Source organism: Trematomus bernacchii, unplaced genomic scaffold, assembly GCF_902827165.1.
Source record: "Trematomus bernacchii unplaced genomic scaffold, fTreBer1.1, whole genome shotgun sequence".
Classification (NCBI taxonomy): domain Eukaryota; kingdom Metazoa; phylum Chordata; class Actinopteri; order Perciformes; family Nototheniidae; genus Trematomus; species Trematomus bernacchii.
In genome coordinates this window covers 6,205,882-6,220,881 of record NW_022987616.1, presented here as the reverse complement: position 1 = coordinate 6,220,881, position 15,000 = coordinate 6,205,882, and the positions used below count along the sequence as shown (strand labels likewise).

The window sequence follows — 15,000 nt, the reverse complement described above, 5'->3', positions numbered from 1 at the left end:
ACTGCATGAGTGTAAACAAGACCTGTTGATGTGTGTGTGTTTCTCCTGTTTTCCCACGTTCTAAAGACTTCAATATGATTTACCTCTCGGAGGAGTTTTAGGTCATAACTGTAGAAACAAACAGGACGATGATCCATTTCATAATTTCAACCATTATCACACTTGTCATCCATCTGGAGAGCACTGGTGTGTGTGTGTGTGCTCATCACAGAGGGCTACCATGCATATGTAGGTGTGTGTGTTTGTGTGACATTTTTCCAATTTGTCCTCCTCCCACGATGCACCTCTCATAGTGGAGCTACAGCTCAGGGAACAGCAGTTAACTTTTCTCAGAGGCCGGCGCAGGATAATTACTGCAGCGTGTTGTTGGGTATTGATGTCCACGAGCAGGACAAAGGACACAGAGATGATGAGAAGCCAGGAGGAATGGTGTGTCACCAGATAAAGATTTACTATTTGCATCAGGTTGCTTAGTTTCGATTAGAGCTCCACACACACACACACACACACACACACACACACACACACACACACACACACACACACACACACACACACACTCACACACACACAACTGGGCTTCTCCTGCGAGAGGCGTTATAAAACATTGTGGGGGAAGTTACTTTAAAAGTGTCGTCAACTTCTCATCACATACTACTTATTAAAACATAATGACTTTACTAAATACTCAAAAGTAATAATTACCTAGCTTCTTGAAAGATAAGATAAGCTTAACCTTTATTGATCTTTGTGAGTAAATTCAGTTATAAAAGCAACAGCAGGAATTAAAATAATACACACAAGGTTATAAGAATAGAAAATATTGAATGTAATGTAGGTAAAACGGTTTCATATGAATAATTATGAATGTTATGAATATATATGAATGTCTACATGGACGTGCCTTTAAACAGCTAAAAGTCATCACTATGACATGTCACATCTTCTGCATTTTAATCATGTGTAGATAAAGAAAACAACAACATGAATTCACCATCAAATTGACCATTTGTACAGCAGTTACTCAACCTGTGTTACCTTAATGTGTTTGTCTTGCATGCCTCCATTATGGACAAAAACAGTGTTGCAAAATGAACTACATATTAATTTGTATTAGTGCATACATGAGCGCTTGCTTGCATTCTCACGTCTTAACATACAGTAGCTCAACTACTCGATTGGGTAAAATATGTTGTGTGCAAACAAATAAGAATACCCATTTTAAACAATCAGAAATAGAGCCTTCTTCCACACGTTTCTTCCCCGTTTTTGGAACCAAAGCATGAACTTTGAGAGACTGTTTGTCGCTCCCCCCGCAACTCAATAAAAGTCTCCGTCTGCCGTGTTGTCTGAGATCGTCTTCATCTCGCTGCTCGGGCAGAATGTCAGCGTGTTTGTGGCTATCAGACGTTCCTGACATTTGACGGTCTGGATTGTATTCTGAGTCGGGGCGCTTTTTATTGACAAACACCTGGAAGTGTCATCTGTGAGGTGCAGATATGGAGAATGAATCCCCCGTCAAAGGAGAGCATAAATCGATGTTTGACACATCTTGGTGACCTCTCCCCACTATCTCCTCTTCTTTATCCCTCTCATAGTAAGATCTCTATCTGTCTTTATTATGAGAGATCAATCATAAATAAACAATTCAACCGAGCGTTCACAATGAGCTTTTATACCGACTGGTTTCGTATCATAGCTTAATGATAGTGACGAGCTAATTACTTAAGATGTGTACTGATTTAAAGACCTCTCTTGTCTCAGTGATTAGTCTCATCGCCATTTTCCCTTTTCATCACATTTCACACGCCTGAATACAAAACTAAATATTTCTCATTTGCATAATTGCCGTGTATTTTAAAACAACTAATTAACTAAATGTGGCTTTTCCGTTTTCTGCCTAGTAACCACACTTCTCCTCAATGATACAGTGTGTTGCACTTTCATGTTATAAGAAGGCTTACACACATGCATATTCTCCATCTTGCACACATACTCTAGTAACAGTGAGCTTTAAAGACGTGCTGTGCATACTTACAGTTGCTAAGCTCTGACTGGACGCTCACTGTTCTTGCATGAAATCGTTTTATAAAGAGAACATTAAAAACCTGCCTTCTATAATCTTCATATAGCTGGAATTTACCATCCCACTGTGGCCATGATTGAAACCTGTCTATCATCAGTCAGCCTAAAATAAAAGTTATTAGTCACTCTGTCTGCTGCCAACGCACAATCTGACAATGAGGATTTCTGCAAAGCCATAGGTCCATGAAACCGATCTGCCTGCCTGATTTAATCAATACCTCTACATCAGGGGTGTCAAACTCAAATACACAGTAGGCCAACATTTAAAAAATGGGTACTAGTCGAGGGCCGGACTGGTTCAATGTTTATTGCAAAACGTATTGAAATGAACTTATTGCACATATTAAACCTGGAACTAACAAAGCTTAAATGATTGCCTATAAAAACAACATTAAACATTAAATAATCAGTTGCATTCATTTCTTATGGCTCAATCTGCAGCTTCTCCCGAGTCATTTCTTATGATTACATTTCTCCACAGGCCAACAACAGCTTCAACAAAACTATTTCCCTCAAAGATCAAACCAAACATGCCCTGTTGTCTCAAGAAAGAAAGTGCAGAAGGAAACATCCATGTGAACTCAGTGTGCTGCTCTGTGATGCTAGTTCAAGCCAGATACTTGGCATCTCATCTCGGGTGCAAGGTCATCAATGTTTGGGCTCAGGCTCTGAGCTGAGGAGACCCTCAGGGTGGAGTGAAGGTGTGCGTGCAATATACCGGAGGGCCAGATCTAATAGTAATTAGAAATGATCCTGCGGGCCGAAATTAAATCCACCAAGGGCCTGATTTGGCCCCCGGGCCTTGAGTTTGACACATGTGCTCTACATAGTGAGTCAAAATGCATCTAGTTTTATGATGCAGTAATATTAAGCTTCAAAAGGCTTTTTTTGTAATCATTTGCATCTCACAAAGACACACAGAGGAAGCAGAGAGAAAGCAGTGGAAAGATGAGAGGCCTTTCTGTCGACGGCTGTGTAATTTAGCCCCCTTGTGTCTGTGAGGGATGGCTTCATATTGTTTTTTTACCCAGGGAGAAAGAGTGGAGTGTCAGCAGCTCGATGTGTTTCACTTCAGATGATCTGGTATCATGGCCAGGTTCTTCTCACGGGCGACAGATTGACGGTCTGGAGGGATGACAACCATTTCAGCATCCTTATTGTCCTTCTGCTCCTCTCCTTGCTCACTGTTCTTACTCAGAAGAAACACAACTAGTTGAGCTAATAGGCGAACTCACGGTGGAGTTAACACGTCTGCTCCCTGAGTTGTGTGTTTCAATAAGCGTGAACCATATTTATGAGACACAGAGGGACTCTCGGTGTAAAGTTAGGACACGATTCCCCTGGAGGTGGAGTGAATCTAGTAGGCGTTAAAAATGCAGGCGGAGGGAGAAGTTGGCAGTCTGCATAACGGAGAGTCTGGAAGACAGAATCACAGACTTAACATGATGATAGAAAAAGATATGTCCTCCATGTCAAACCTCTGCCAACTCTTCGGTTTATTCTGAAGTTTATTCTAAAAGAACGTTGTACACAATGCAAATACAAATACTGTTATATTGAAATTGATGGAATATGGTAGGTCAGATAAGGCTAGTTTTATTAATATTGTCTGTCTCTTCACCACCTCTTCAGTCTCTGTGATGTTGAATGGCTTGATTGCAATTACCGCATTAGCTTTCCATATCTTTTCTCATATAAACTCACAATATATCTGTGGAATCAGGTCAGCACACGAGTATCTTGGTGCTCTTTGAATTTGTTGAAGGATTTCTGCTTCGACCTGTACAGTCAGATGTTCTCAAATCTCTAGTTCGACATTTCGTTGCTGTCTTTGTGTAAAATACCGTTCTTCTTTGACCTTAAATGTTTGTTTACTGCTTGATATAATTCTCATAGACTGGCTATAGCTTCATGGACTTTGTACTGAAGAATAAAGTGTATGTAGTGCACGATTCAACAGTTTTGGACACTTGGGGTCTCACATATTGCTCCTCTGGGTAATGACTGGGTAGTTTCTGGGTCGCAGTGCATGTGTGGAAGCAGTTGATGACAGGATCTCTCCCTATATGTCCTCACTCTGTCTGTTACGCTTCAGTTCAGCGCGTAACCCTCGCCCTCTTCCAGATTACCGTCAGATGGAGTTCGCCACCTTACTGCAATTATCCTTGACACTGAAATGTGCAGGGTGGCATTTGAGTGCCACCGACACACTCTCTGTTTCACTTTCCCCCCCCCCTCAACGTGGCACTCTATGAGATGTGAGTGACACAGAGTCAACAAATTAGCAAACCAGTGTAGGCGGTGAAAAAACACATGCATGTGTCGAGCTTTAAACCCGTGAAACCATCACAATTGCAGGTTTTGACGGATTTATAAAGGTTCCTGGTCTCATATTCTGACTGGGTTATGAGCTTGTCCTCGCCTGTCTTCTCTGACATTGCTTCACTTTCCGCTTTGTTGCTTTATTTCACCGATCAGTCTGGATGCTAGCTGAGAGAGGAGAGTAGTGCGGGGGTACTGAAATAAACCAAGGAGAAAGAATCGGCTTTTTTCTTGATGGAAGCAGGTTTTCTTTTGTAGAATAAAAGCAATTTTTCGAGTGTGCTGTTTGTTTGCAATGTCAGCTTGTTGGGCAGATCTTTTCTCTAAAAAAAAAGCCCCTAAAATTGCAAAAAACGCACATGTGGATTCCACCACTACAGGGACACATAAAGAGAAAATGGTCTTGAATTTCTCCTGGTATTTGCTTTTTTCTGTTGTGTTTGCTTGGATAACAACAGTTCAACAATAGCCAATCATACAGCGTAATATTTCTTTACCTACCAACAACATTTTTCCAACTTTTTTCAGCTGCAGTCCATTCAAATACGGTCCAAGAATCAGTTTGTGTTGACTCCGAACGTGCATGTGGAAGTTTATCCCATCACAGAAAGCATTACGTTCAAGGGCAAACTGTCAGTCAGAAGCTAACAATGATATCATTCGATGAGGAACACAATAAAATGGGATGTTTGTTGTGTTGAAAAGTTGCTTTATTGAAACTGTAGACGTCAGATGCTGTCTGTGATGCACAGCGCGTGAGTTGAAGGTAATACTGTAGAAGTGGACTGGAGTTTAACCTGCTGCCAATCCTCTCTGACAATAAACCCTGCAAAGCCACACAGTAAAGAAATATGGCTCATGGCAGTATTACATCTGATATTGTGCTTTCAGTCCTTGTGTCTTTATAAGCCCACACATTGCAGACTGACAGTGAATAAAACCCCTTCAGTCCAATAATCTCTGCAATCATATCTGTAAGTGATGTTTCAGCAGCAGTGTGTAGGTGCAGGATGGGCCTGTAATCCTCCGGTCAAAAACACACTCTCACACTTCACCTCAAGTGAATATATCAAACGTCCCGTAGCATCATATCAGTTTAGCATATACATCCTTGTTGTTGGCTATTTGTGTTTTTTCACAATAGCACTCTGCATATACTAAATAGACATAGTCACTGTGATGTCGCTATGATTTTGAAGACTTGAGTTTGGCGTTTTGGCGTCTAAATATGTTACAATTAGCTATACTTAAGTCAAAACATACTGAGAAAGGGTTGGACACCCAAGCCTGGAAACACTTTAGTTGCCACCTGTCAATCACAAGGTAGCCCTGCCCTAAATGATACCATGCTTTTATCGTCTCAATGGGACCGTCATTTACAAAATGAACATCATGCAGTGTTGAAGAAGACTTCAAACTAGAGATTGAGACTTTAAACTCATCAGAAAACTGGGAGAAGTAGCGTCTTTTTCTCATAGTCTTCTATACCAGTGCTTCTCAAACTTTATTCAGTAATGTACCCCCTTTGAAACATTTTCTCAGCCAAGTACCCCCTGACCGACCCCGGACATTTTTGACAGAAAAAGCCTGTATAAATAATTACAATATAGTGATGTTCCATCAGTGTTTGATTTATTAACTCCTTCATGCATGAATTACAACAAACTAAGGATATTTGTATTTTTTCCAAGGAGTTTTTCAATTGAAGTAATATATGTTTAACAAACCAATGAACAAAATGATATATTATGAAAAACTATAAATACAATACACAAATGTAACATAGAATAGAATAGAATAGGGAGGGATGAAACCCTCTTTAATGGTCACACATGCAGAGCACACAGCACACACAGTGAAATTTGGCCTCTGCTTTTAACCCATCCTAGTACAAGGAGTCTAGTACTAGGAGCAGTGGGCAGCTATTGTACAGCGCCCGGGGAGCAATGGGAGTGGGGGGGAAGGGGGGTGTCCGGTGCCTTGCTCAAGGGCACCACGGCAGGGCAGGAGGTGAACTGGGACCTCTCCAAGTAGAAGTCCACACTCCATATTTAGGTCTGGACTTGAACCAGCGACCCTACGGCTCCCAGTCCAAGCCCCTACTGACTGAGCCACTGCCGGAAACATGCCACTGCATGTTTATATGAGGACCCCCTTAGTGGTTCTCGGAATATTTTATATAAAATTGTGTTTTCTATTTAACTTATTGTACTAAGATTATTTTTGTAATCATGCATGGTATTTTTTTAATTAACCTTTTTATTTATTTTTATCTCACGTACCCCCTGCAGTACCCCAACGTACCCCTAGGGGTCCGCGTACCCCCATTTGAGAATCACTGTTCTATACAATCAGTTTTCTTTTGCAACCAGTGGAGTCCCTTTGCTTCAGTCTTAAGTCTTGAAGTTTCCACTTGGCCCTCACAAACTTTTAATTAGATCTTCCCTAATAAGGTTAACTCTCAGGAGGGTTTCTGGGTCGACCGTTTCTTAGCAGAACTCAAGGAGAACTGTCATATTGTGCAACAGTAAGTGACCAGAAACCAGGGCATGACGCATGCAGGAAAACTTCTAAAACATCTCTAAGATAAATATGGAGTTTCAAATGTGTCAATCACACATTCACAGCATTACTGATCTGAGGAGTAATTGGCAGTAAATGTGCAGTTTTTAATCTAGGACAGGCTGGTATAAGCACTCTCTCAGTGTGCTCCAGTGTTTCTGTGATGTCGATAAAACCACTGCTGAAGGTTCGGGATTTTTCCACCTCTTCGTCTCTCACACCTGTTCGTATGAAAGCAGAGTTGTCTCTCCAGCGTGCAGATGTCATCTCTGTGTTTCTTACTTGCTTTTATTCTCACTTCTTTCACTGTCTGAGTGTTTTCACAGTTACCTATACATGACGTTATATTGCACAGCATTGCATGTTTGTCCTCATCTCTCTTTCTCACACAGAAGTTCATACGTTTGTTTACAGTGGCTTTTGCCTTTGAGCATGGTGTGCGGTTGAGCGACTTTTTTTATGTCCTAGTTTCTTTTTACAGCGGGGGCTATTGGATGTTGTTTCCCTCCGAGGTGCGGCTGTGCGACTCGTCAGGAGAGCGAGGATTAATTCTCTCCGGCTGTGTGTGGCTCTTGTGGCGATCGATAGATCCAGTCGCTGCCTATTTGAGAGGGAGGGTCTCTCGCTGTTTGTTTAGGCGACGGGAGGCCAGTCCCTGTGAAGTAGCATTAGCAATACTCACAGCACACAGAGCCGTTTCAGGAGTTCCAGCAAAACACTGTGTGTGAAGAGGTATTCAGATATTCTAGTTGCAACCTCACAGTTTGAAAATGCTTTGCATCAAAATATACTTGCTATTTTATATCTATTTCAGAATATTTTGGACTGTTTATTTCTAGTGTCTTCATTCTAGTGTCTCTCTCTCTCTCTCTCTCTACCTACCTACCTACCTACCCATCCATCTCTCTCTCTCTCTCTCTATCTATCTCTCTCTCTACCTACCTAACCATCCATCCATCCATCTCTATCTATATATCTATCTCTCTCTCTCTCTACCTACCTACCTAACCATCCATCCATCCATCCATCCATCCATCCATCTCTCTATCTATCCATCCATCCATCCATCCATCCATCCATCTCTCTATCCATCCGTCCATCCATCCATCTCTCTATCCATCCATCCATCCATCTCTCTATCCATCCATCCATCCATCCATCTCTCTATCCATCCATCCATCCATCCATCCATCTATCCATCCATCCATCCATCCATCCATCTCTCTATCTATCCATCCATCCATCCATCCATCCATCTCTCTATCCATCCGTCCATCCATCCATCTATCCATCCATCCATCCATCCATCCATCTCTCTATCCATCCATCCATCCATCCATCCTCTATCCATCCATCCATCCATCATCCATCTATCTATCCATCCATCCATCCATCCATCCATCCATCCATCCATCCATCCATCCATCCATCCATCCATCTCTCTATCCATCCATCCATCCATCCATCTCTCTATCCATCCATCCATCCATCTCTCTATCTATCCATCCATCCATCCATCCATCCATCTCTCTATCCATCCGTCCATCCATCCATCTATCCATCCATCCATCCATCCATCCATCTCTCTATCCATCCATCCATCCATCCATCCATCCATCTATCCATCCATCCATCCATCTATCTATCCATCCATCCATCCATCCATCCATCCATCTATCCATCCATCCATCCATCCATCCATCTACTTAAAGTACAAAAAGTCAAAGGATGCTTCATGCAGTGTGGCACATATCAGATATACAATATGTATTTGTGTGCTAATTATCTCATGTCGTCAAAACAAGGCAGTGTACTGTAGTAAAAAAGTATAATATCTGCTGCCGAAATGTAGAGGAATTGAAATATACAGTAAACAAATATGTAAATTATCACAGTATTCAGTCATCAGTAAAAGAGGTTTGTAGTACACTCAGTACCTTGTATGAAAGTGCAGATGTGTTAGTAGTAGTTGTACTTTCAACCACTCTTTGTGTGCAATATAGTTTAAGTAAGCCTTTGCATATACACTGAAACGTTGACTTTAAATGTATTATGTCAACATTTCACATAACTGTATTTAGGTAAGTTCATACATTAAGTTGAACCTCATATTCAAAACATACTTTAACGTATTGCTTTCAACTAACCTAATACAGCAACGTGAAATCTGTCGACATAATACATTTAATCGAAGTACATTTAGTCAGTGTTAGCACACATGAGGGATGATTTTAAGACACCGTACTGTGAGAGCAGAGCAGCAGTCTCTCGGTCCACAGGGGGCTTCATAAAGTCTGCAGGTCACAGTGTTAGAGGGGCTGTCCGTGCCGCTGCCTGCTCAGAATCCATAAAGAGCGGCACCAAGGTCGGCCGTAGTTATGAAGAGGTCGATGATTTGGGTTAGATAAACACACTGTCCTCTCCCCGAGAATACAAAGCAGCTGTGCCACGCTAACTGTCAGCGGGAAAAAAAACAGGCTGACAAAACAACGAAGCCAGAGGGTACAGAGGGGGAGACAGAAAAAGACAGAGGGGGGGGGGGGTGTAATGTGAAAGATAGACAGAGAGCAAGGGAGGGATTAAATAAATGGTGTGAACATAATGGATGAGAATCAGAAGACGGAGAAAATATGGTTTTCTGTAGGAGTTGGTCTATTTTAGAATGAAAGAAATTTAAGGAAATAGCATCAGACACATAATCTGTTTCAACAAGTGCATAATGACGTTAAGCAGAGGACCCACTGCTCTCTAAGTCGAACAGTCCATTCTGTGAACCATCAGAAGCGCTCGGACAGTGTGATTTCAATGGAGGTGATTATCATTCCCTCAAACAGATGATTTCTCTCATTCACAAATGCCCCAGGCTTTCTCTCTGCGCTCATCTGCTCATTTCCACGGCGCTGATGAATGCATTCAGTAATTATAGTTTAGTAGAAATGGCGGTTTCATATTTCATTAGGAATCCTCTATTCCACTCACTCCGGATGAGTGTACACAGATTAGTGAGCTGATGTTGTTTGATGAGGGGAGTGAGCACGTGTTGACAGGACACACTCAGCTCCATCTTTACAGACTGTGGAGAAGTGAATGATGGATTACATCTGTACGCTCATTCCTGACACCCTCACTGTGGCATCTGTCTGCCTGCCTTTGTACTGGGTTTATTTGTATTCTCCTTAAAGTGCTGCAGAGGTGACGTATGTTTGAAACCAATCTAGAAGTTAGCAAACCCCTGGTTCCTGCAACAAAAACTAAGACATTTGACTCATGGCAAATAGAAGTTTATGATGCTTACATGGTTTGTTTGGCAAGATAATCCATCCCCCTTTTTCGTATCATTTTTTATTGTTAATACAAACTCCAGAAGTTAAAGGCTATAAAGGAACTACAGCACGGTCACATGACTTCACGTCTCCACCGCTAAGCTAAAGGCGGCTAATGTTGGGCTATTAAGGAACTACAGCGCGGTCACATGACTTCACGTCACCACCGCTAAGCTAAAGGCGGCTAATGTTGGGCTATAAAGGAACTACAGCACGGTCACATGACTTCAGTCACCACCACTAAGCTAAAGGCGGCTAATGTTGGGCTATAAAGGAACTACAGCACGGTCACATGACTTCACGTCACCACCACTAAGCTAAAGGCGGCTAATGATGGGCTATAAAGGAACTACAGCACGGTCACATGACTTCAGTCACCACCACTAAGCTAAAGGCGGCTAATGTTGGGCTATAAAGGAACTACAGCACGGTCACATGACTTCAGTCACCACCACTAAGCTAAAGGCGGCTAATGATGGGCTATAAAGGAACTACAGCACGGTCACATGACTTCAGTCACCACCACTAAGCTAAAGGCGGCTAATGATGGGCTATAAAGGAACTACAGCACGGTCACATGACTTCAGTCACCACCACTAAGCTAAAGGCGGCTAATGTTGGGCTATAAAGGAACTACAGCACGGTCACATGACTTCACGTCACCACCGCTAAGCTAAAGGCGGCTAATGATGGGCTATAAAGGAACTACAGCACGGTCACATGACTTCAGTCACCACCACTAAGCTAAAGGTGGCTAATGTTGGGCTATAAAGGAACTACAGCACGGTCACATGACTTCACGTCACCACCGCTAAGCTAAAGGCGGCTAATGTTGGGCTTTAAAGGAACTACAGCACGGTCACATGACTTCACCTCACCACCGCTAAGCTAAAGGCGGCTAATGTTGGGCTATAAAGGAACTACAGCACGGTCACATGACTTCACGTCACCACCGCTAAGCTAAAGGGGGCTACTGTTCAGCGTTAAGACGTTTAGTCGTCTCGTTTAGACTCATATGTAAAGTCTTTAAAAACCACTAATGGGTATTTATTGACCTATTTGATGTCAAAGACCAGAATGTATAAATCTATTAAGCTTGTATTAACCACAGATCCTATTTCAGGTATCTTACCAAAAACCTATTGTAAAGAAAATAGCTTTGAGACCATTATGTCTGTACCAAGGTGTACATTTAGAGGATAAGTCATTTGGCTTCTCCCTTGCAACACCAATACTGTATGTGCCAAAGTCAAGACAATCCATCCACTACTTTATATTAATACAATTCAGTCTGGTTAGAAGTGGTGTAACTATCTTTGCTAATTGATATTCCTTTGTGTTTGTATGTGCCTGAGACATCGGTATCATTTGAGATGTGATATATGAAACACTCCTCTACACTGTACACGGTGTTCCACCAGATGATTTTTAATTAAGTCTGTTGAATTGTTTTACAGCACAAAACATGCTCTGCTCTTTTTGTACAAATCAAGTTGAAGCTTTTTGGGACTCTGAGCTTCAGAGGAGCTTTTATCAAGATCCTCTGCAGCCTCCTCCTGCTCTTCAAGACAAATGTTCCCTGTGTTTCCACTTTCTGACACCGTGAGAATGAATCCATCTTTTTTATTAGTTACATAAAAAACATCCGTACACACAACATCTATTGCACGTTACTGTGTTACGTATTACAAGGGATTCCTCCTCAGTTGCTTTCTCTCAAAATTATAACAATTTCCCCGATTATTGTGGGGTTTCTTGGGGAGTTTTCAAGACAGTACAGTACACACTGTAAAGCCCCCTGAGACAAATGTGTAATTTGTCAAATTAGGCTCTATAATGAAAAACTGATTTTTTTAAGTTGTAAAGAAACACAAACGACACAATTGTCCTCATGCAGGAAGTGATGTAAGAACAAATCAAAAGTCAACGTCAATCTTTCAGTTTGTGTGTACAGACAGAGAGATCAAAATACCGATTCCCACAATCCCGAATACAAAAATACGTATAAAATATGTATAAATCCTATATACACAATCAACAGAGACACATGTATACATATGCACACATTAAGATAAAAACACAACAATCAATATATAAAAAATAACAGTCACTTCAATATCTTTGGGAATGTACATTAGTGCAAGACTGTCCATAGCAGCGTAAAAAGGTTGCTGGAATTGAGTGTCTGAGTGTTTGTGGGGAGTTCATGTTCTTCTGTGTCCAAAAAAAGCAGCGTCTCAATGCTGAGAAATAAGTAGTTTTGACTCGAGTCGTTCCCTCTCTTTTCCCACAGGAGAGGTTCTTCGTCTCGGGAGGATCTCGGGCCACACGCTGAACGGGGGCTGGGCGTCCTGGAGCTCGTGGTCTCAGTGCAGCAGAGACTGCAGCCGGGGGATCCGCAGCCGGAAGAGGACCTGCTCAAACCCAGAGCCCAAACATGGAGGTCAGACCTGCCTGGGGGCGCTGCAGGAGTACCAGGAGTGCAACATCAGCCCCTGCCCAGGTAACACATGCATCCTCCTCAATCCATCGGTTTTATACACAGGTTTCTTCATTTGGATTGTCTGTGCTGTAATTGTATTATCTTTTTTATACATCCAAACACACAACATCTATTGCACATCTGTCCATCCTCCTGAATCAATTTTTTTTAATACACGTTTTATTTACAGCCATACACACAACATCTTTTGTCTGACTGTTTGTCTGTCTGTTTTTTGTTTTACTCCTGTCTTTCTGTAAAGCGACCTTGGGTCCCCTGAAAGGAGCTATATAAATCTAAGTTATTATTATTATCTATTGCACGTCTGTCCGTCCTGGGAAAGGGATTCCTCCTCAAGTCGCTTTCTCACAAAATGATAACATTTCTCTGCGATAATTGTGGGGTTTCTTGGGGAGTGTTGTATGCTGTAAAGCCCACCTGAGACATGTGTAATTTGTCAAATTAGGATGTAAAAATAAAAACAGATTGATAGTCTAAGTTGTAAAGACACCAACTACACAATAGTCCTCGAGCAGGAAGTGATGTAAGAACAAATTTCCTTTTATTTGGCGATTCACCAATGTTTTTTTGTCTCTTAAGAACATTTTACCATAAAGGCTAAAGGCACCCTCACTTCCTCCTAAGTGTTTGTCCAATGCAAGGATGCTTAACATTTAAGAATCATGCCGAACGTCATTTGAATCATTGAATCAAAGCAAATAGAAGTAGTAGAACGTAATTATAAGGGTTGGATTATTAAATATGTGGGATAAAGAAATGGTAATGGTCCATTCATCCCAATAAAGATACTAAAAACCCTCAGAGGATGATATTGTGTGCGTTCAGCTTCTGAATGTCTTACTTTCCCGCTCTTAGATGCTTTAAGATGGTCTTGTAATGCCAGTAGTAAAGCTGAAGAGAAATTATCTGAGAAATTAGAGGTACGTTGTTGCATGAGGAAAGAGGACAGCGAGAGATAAGAGCAGAAGTCAATTACATATCCAGCTTCCTCTTCCCTCACACACAGATATAAATACACACTCCTGCACTCAAGCTATGTTTCCCTGATTAACGGATAAAGAACTGCAGTGACTTCAAATCATCAGAAACCACAAAAGAAATCAGTCGCAGATAAGAGGTGTGACGAAGACCCCAATTTACACCAGGAATCAGAGACAATCCCTGTGGCGCTTCACTGTGTAATTACAATGCCGGGTAATTATTCTGTCAGCCTTATTCTGTTGTGAAAAGCTCTGAGACGATGCATTCTCAACACTCCTCCAGCAGAAGAGTGGGAAGAAGCTTTCTAATTAAAAGAGAAGTCTGTCGAAATGGAAATCCTGTGCTTAGTTTGGCATGAAGCGCACCTGGTGTGAAGCACACAAACACGAATGTTGTGTCATATTTTTTATCAAGACCCCTGGAGAAACGCTGAAGTATCTCTCTTAAAATCCGGATTCTACGCGTCACTTTCAGCAGGAGTGCTTTACTGTTTCCGAGCAAAAATGCTAAATATACAAATAAATGCTCTTTTAATTTTACCCTCTTATGTTCTGCTATTTTTACCTGTTAGAGTATTTCTTGTAAGGTGTCCTTGGTTGCCCTGAAAGGTATCTCCAAAAAATGTGTAAAACAAGTAGTAGTATACTAGTATTATTATTAGTAGTAGTAGTAGTAGTATACTAGTATTAGTAGTAGTATTAGTAGTAGTATAATTATGAGTAGTATAAGTATGAGAAGTAGTAGTAGTAGTAGTAATAGTAGTAGTAGTAGTAGTATTAGTAGTAGTAGTAGTAGTAGTAGTATAAGTATGAGTAGTAGTAGTAGTATAAGTATGAGTAGTAGTAGTAGTAGTAGTAGTATAAGTAGTAGTAGTATAAGTATGAGTAGTAATAGTAGTATTAGTAGTAGTAGTAGTAGTATAAGTAGTAGTAGTATAAGTAGTAGTAGAGGTAGTATAAGTAGTAGTAGTATAAGTATGAGTAGTATAAGTAGTAGTAGTAATAGTAATAGTAGTAGTATAAGTAGTATAAGTATTGAGTAGTAGTAGTAGTAGTAGTAGTAGTAGTAGTAGTAGTAGTAGTAGTAGTAGTAGTAGTAGTAGTAGTAGTAGTAGTAGTAGTAGTAGTAAAGGCGCCTCTAAGAAAATGCCTTATTCATTTTTTTTATTATTATCTGTATTACCATTATTACCACCGTCATTTTTTAAATTAGTTTTACTATATT

At 41.0% G+C, this 15,000-nt stretch overlaps 1 protein-coding gene across 1 annotated transcript in view; it reads left to right on the top strand.

Moving 5' to 3' along the window:
* sema5a (sema domain, seven thrombospondin repeats (type 1 and type 1-like), transmembrane domain (TM) and short cytoplasmic domain, (semaphorin) 5A) overlaps positions 1–15,000 on the top strand; it is a 151,765-nt gene that overhangs the window by 121,847 nt on the left and 14,918 nt on the right. Inside the window, 1 exon segment of the mRNA XM_034132482.1 lies at positions 12,586–12,795. Coding sequence (XP_033988373.1) covers positions 12,586–12,795 — 210 coding nt within the window.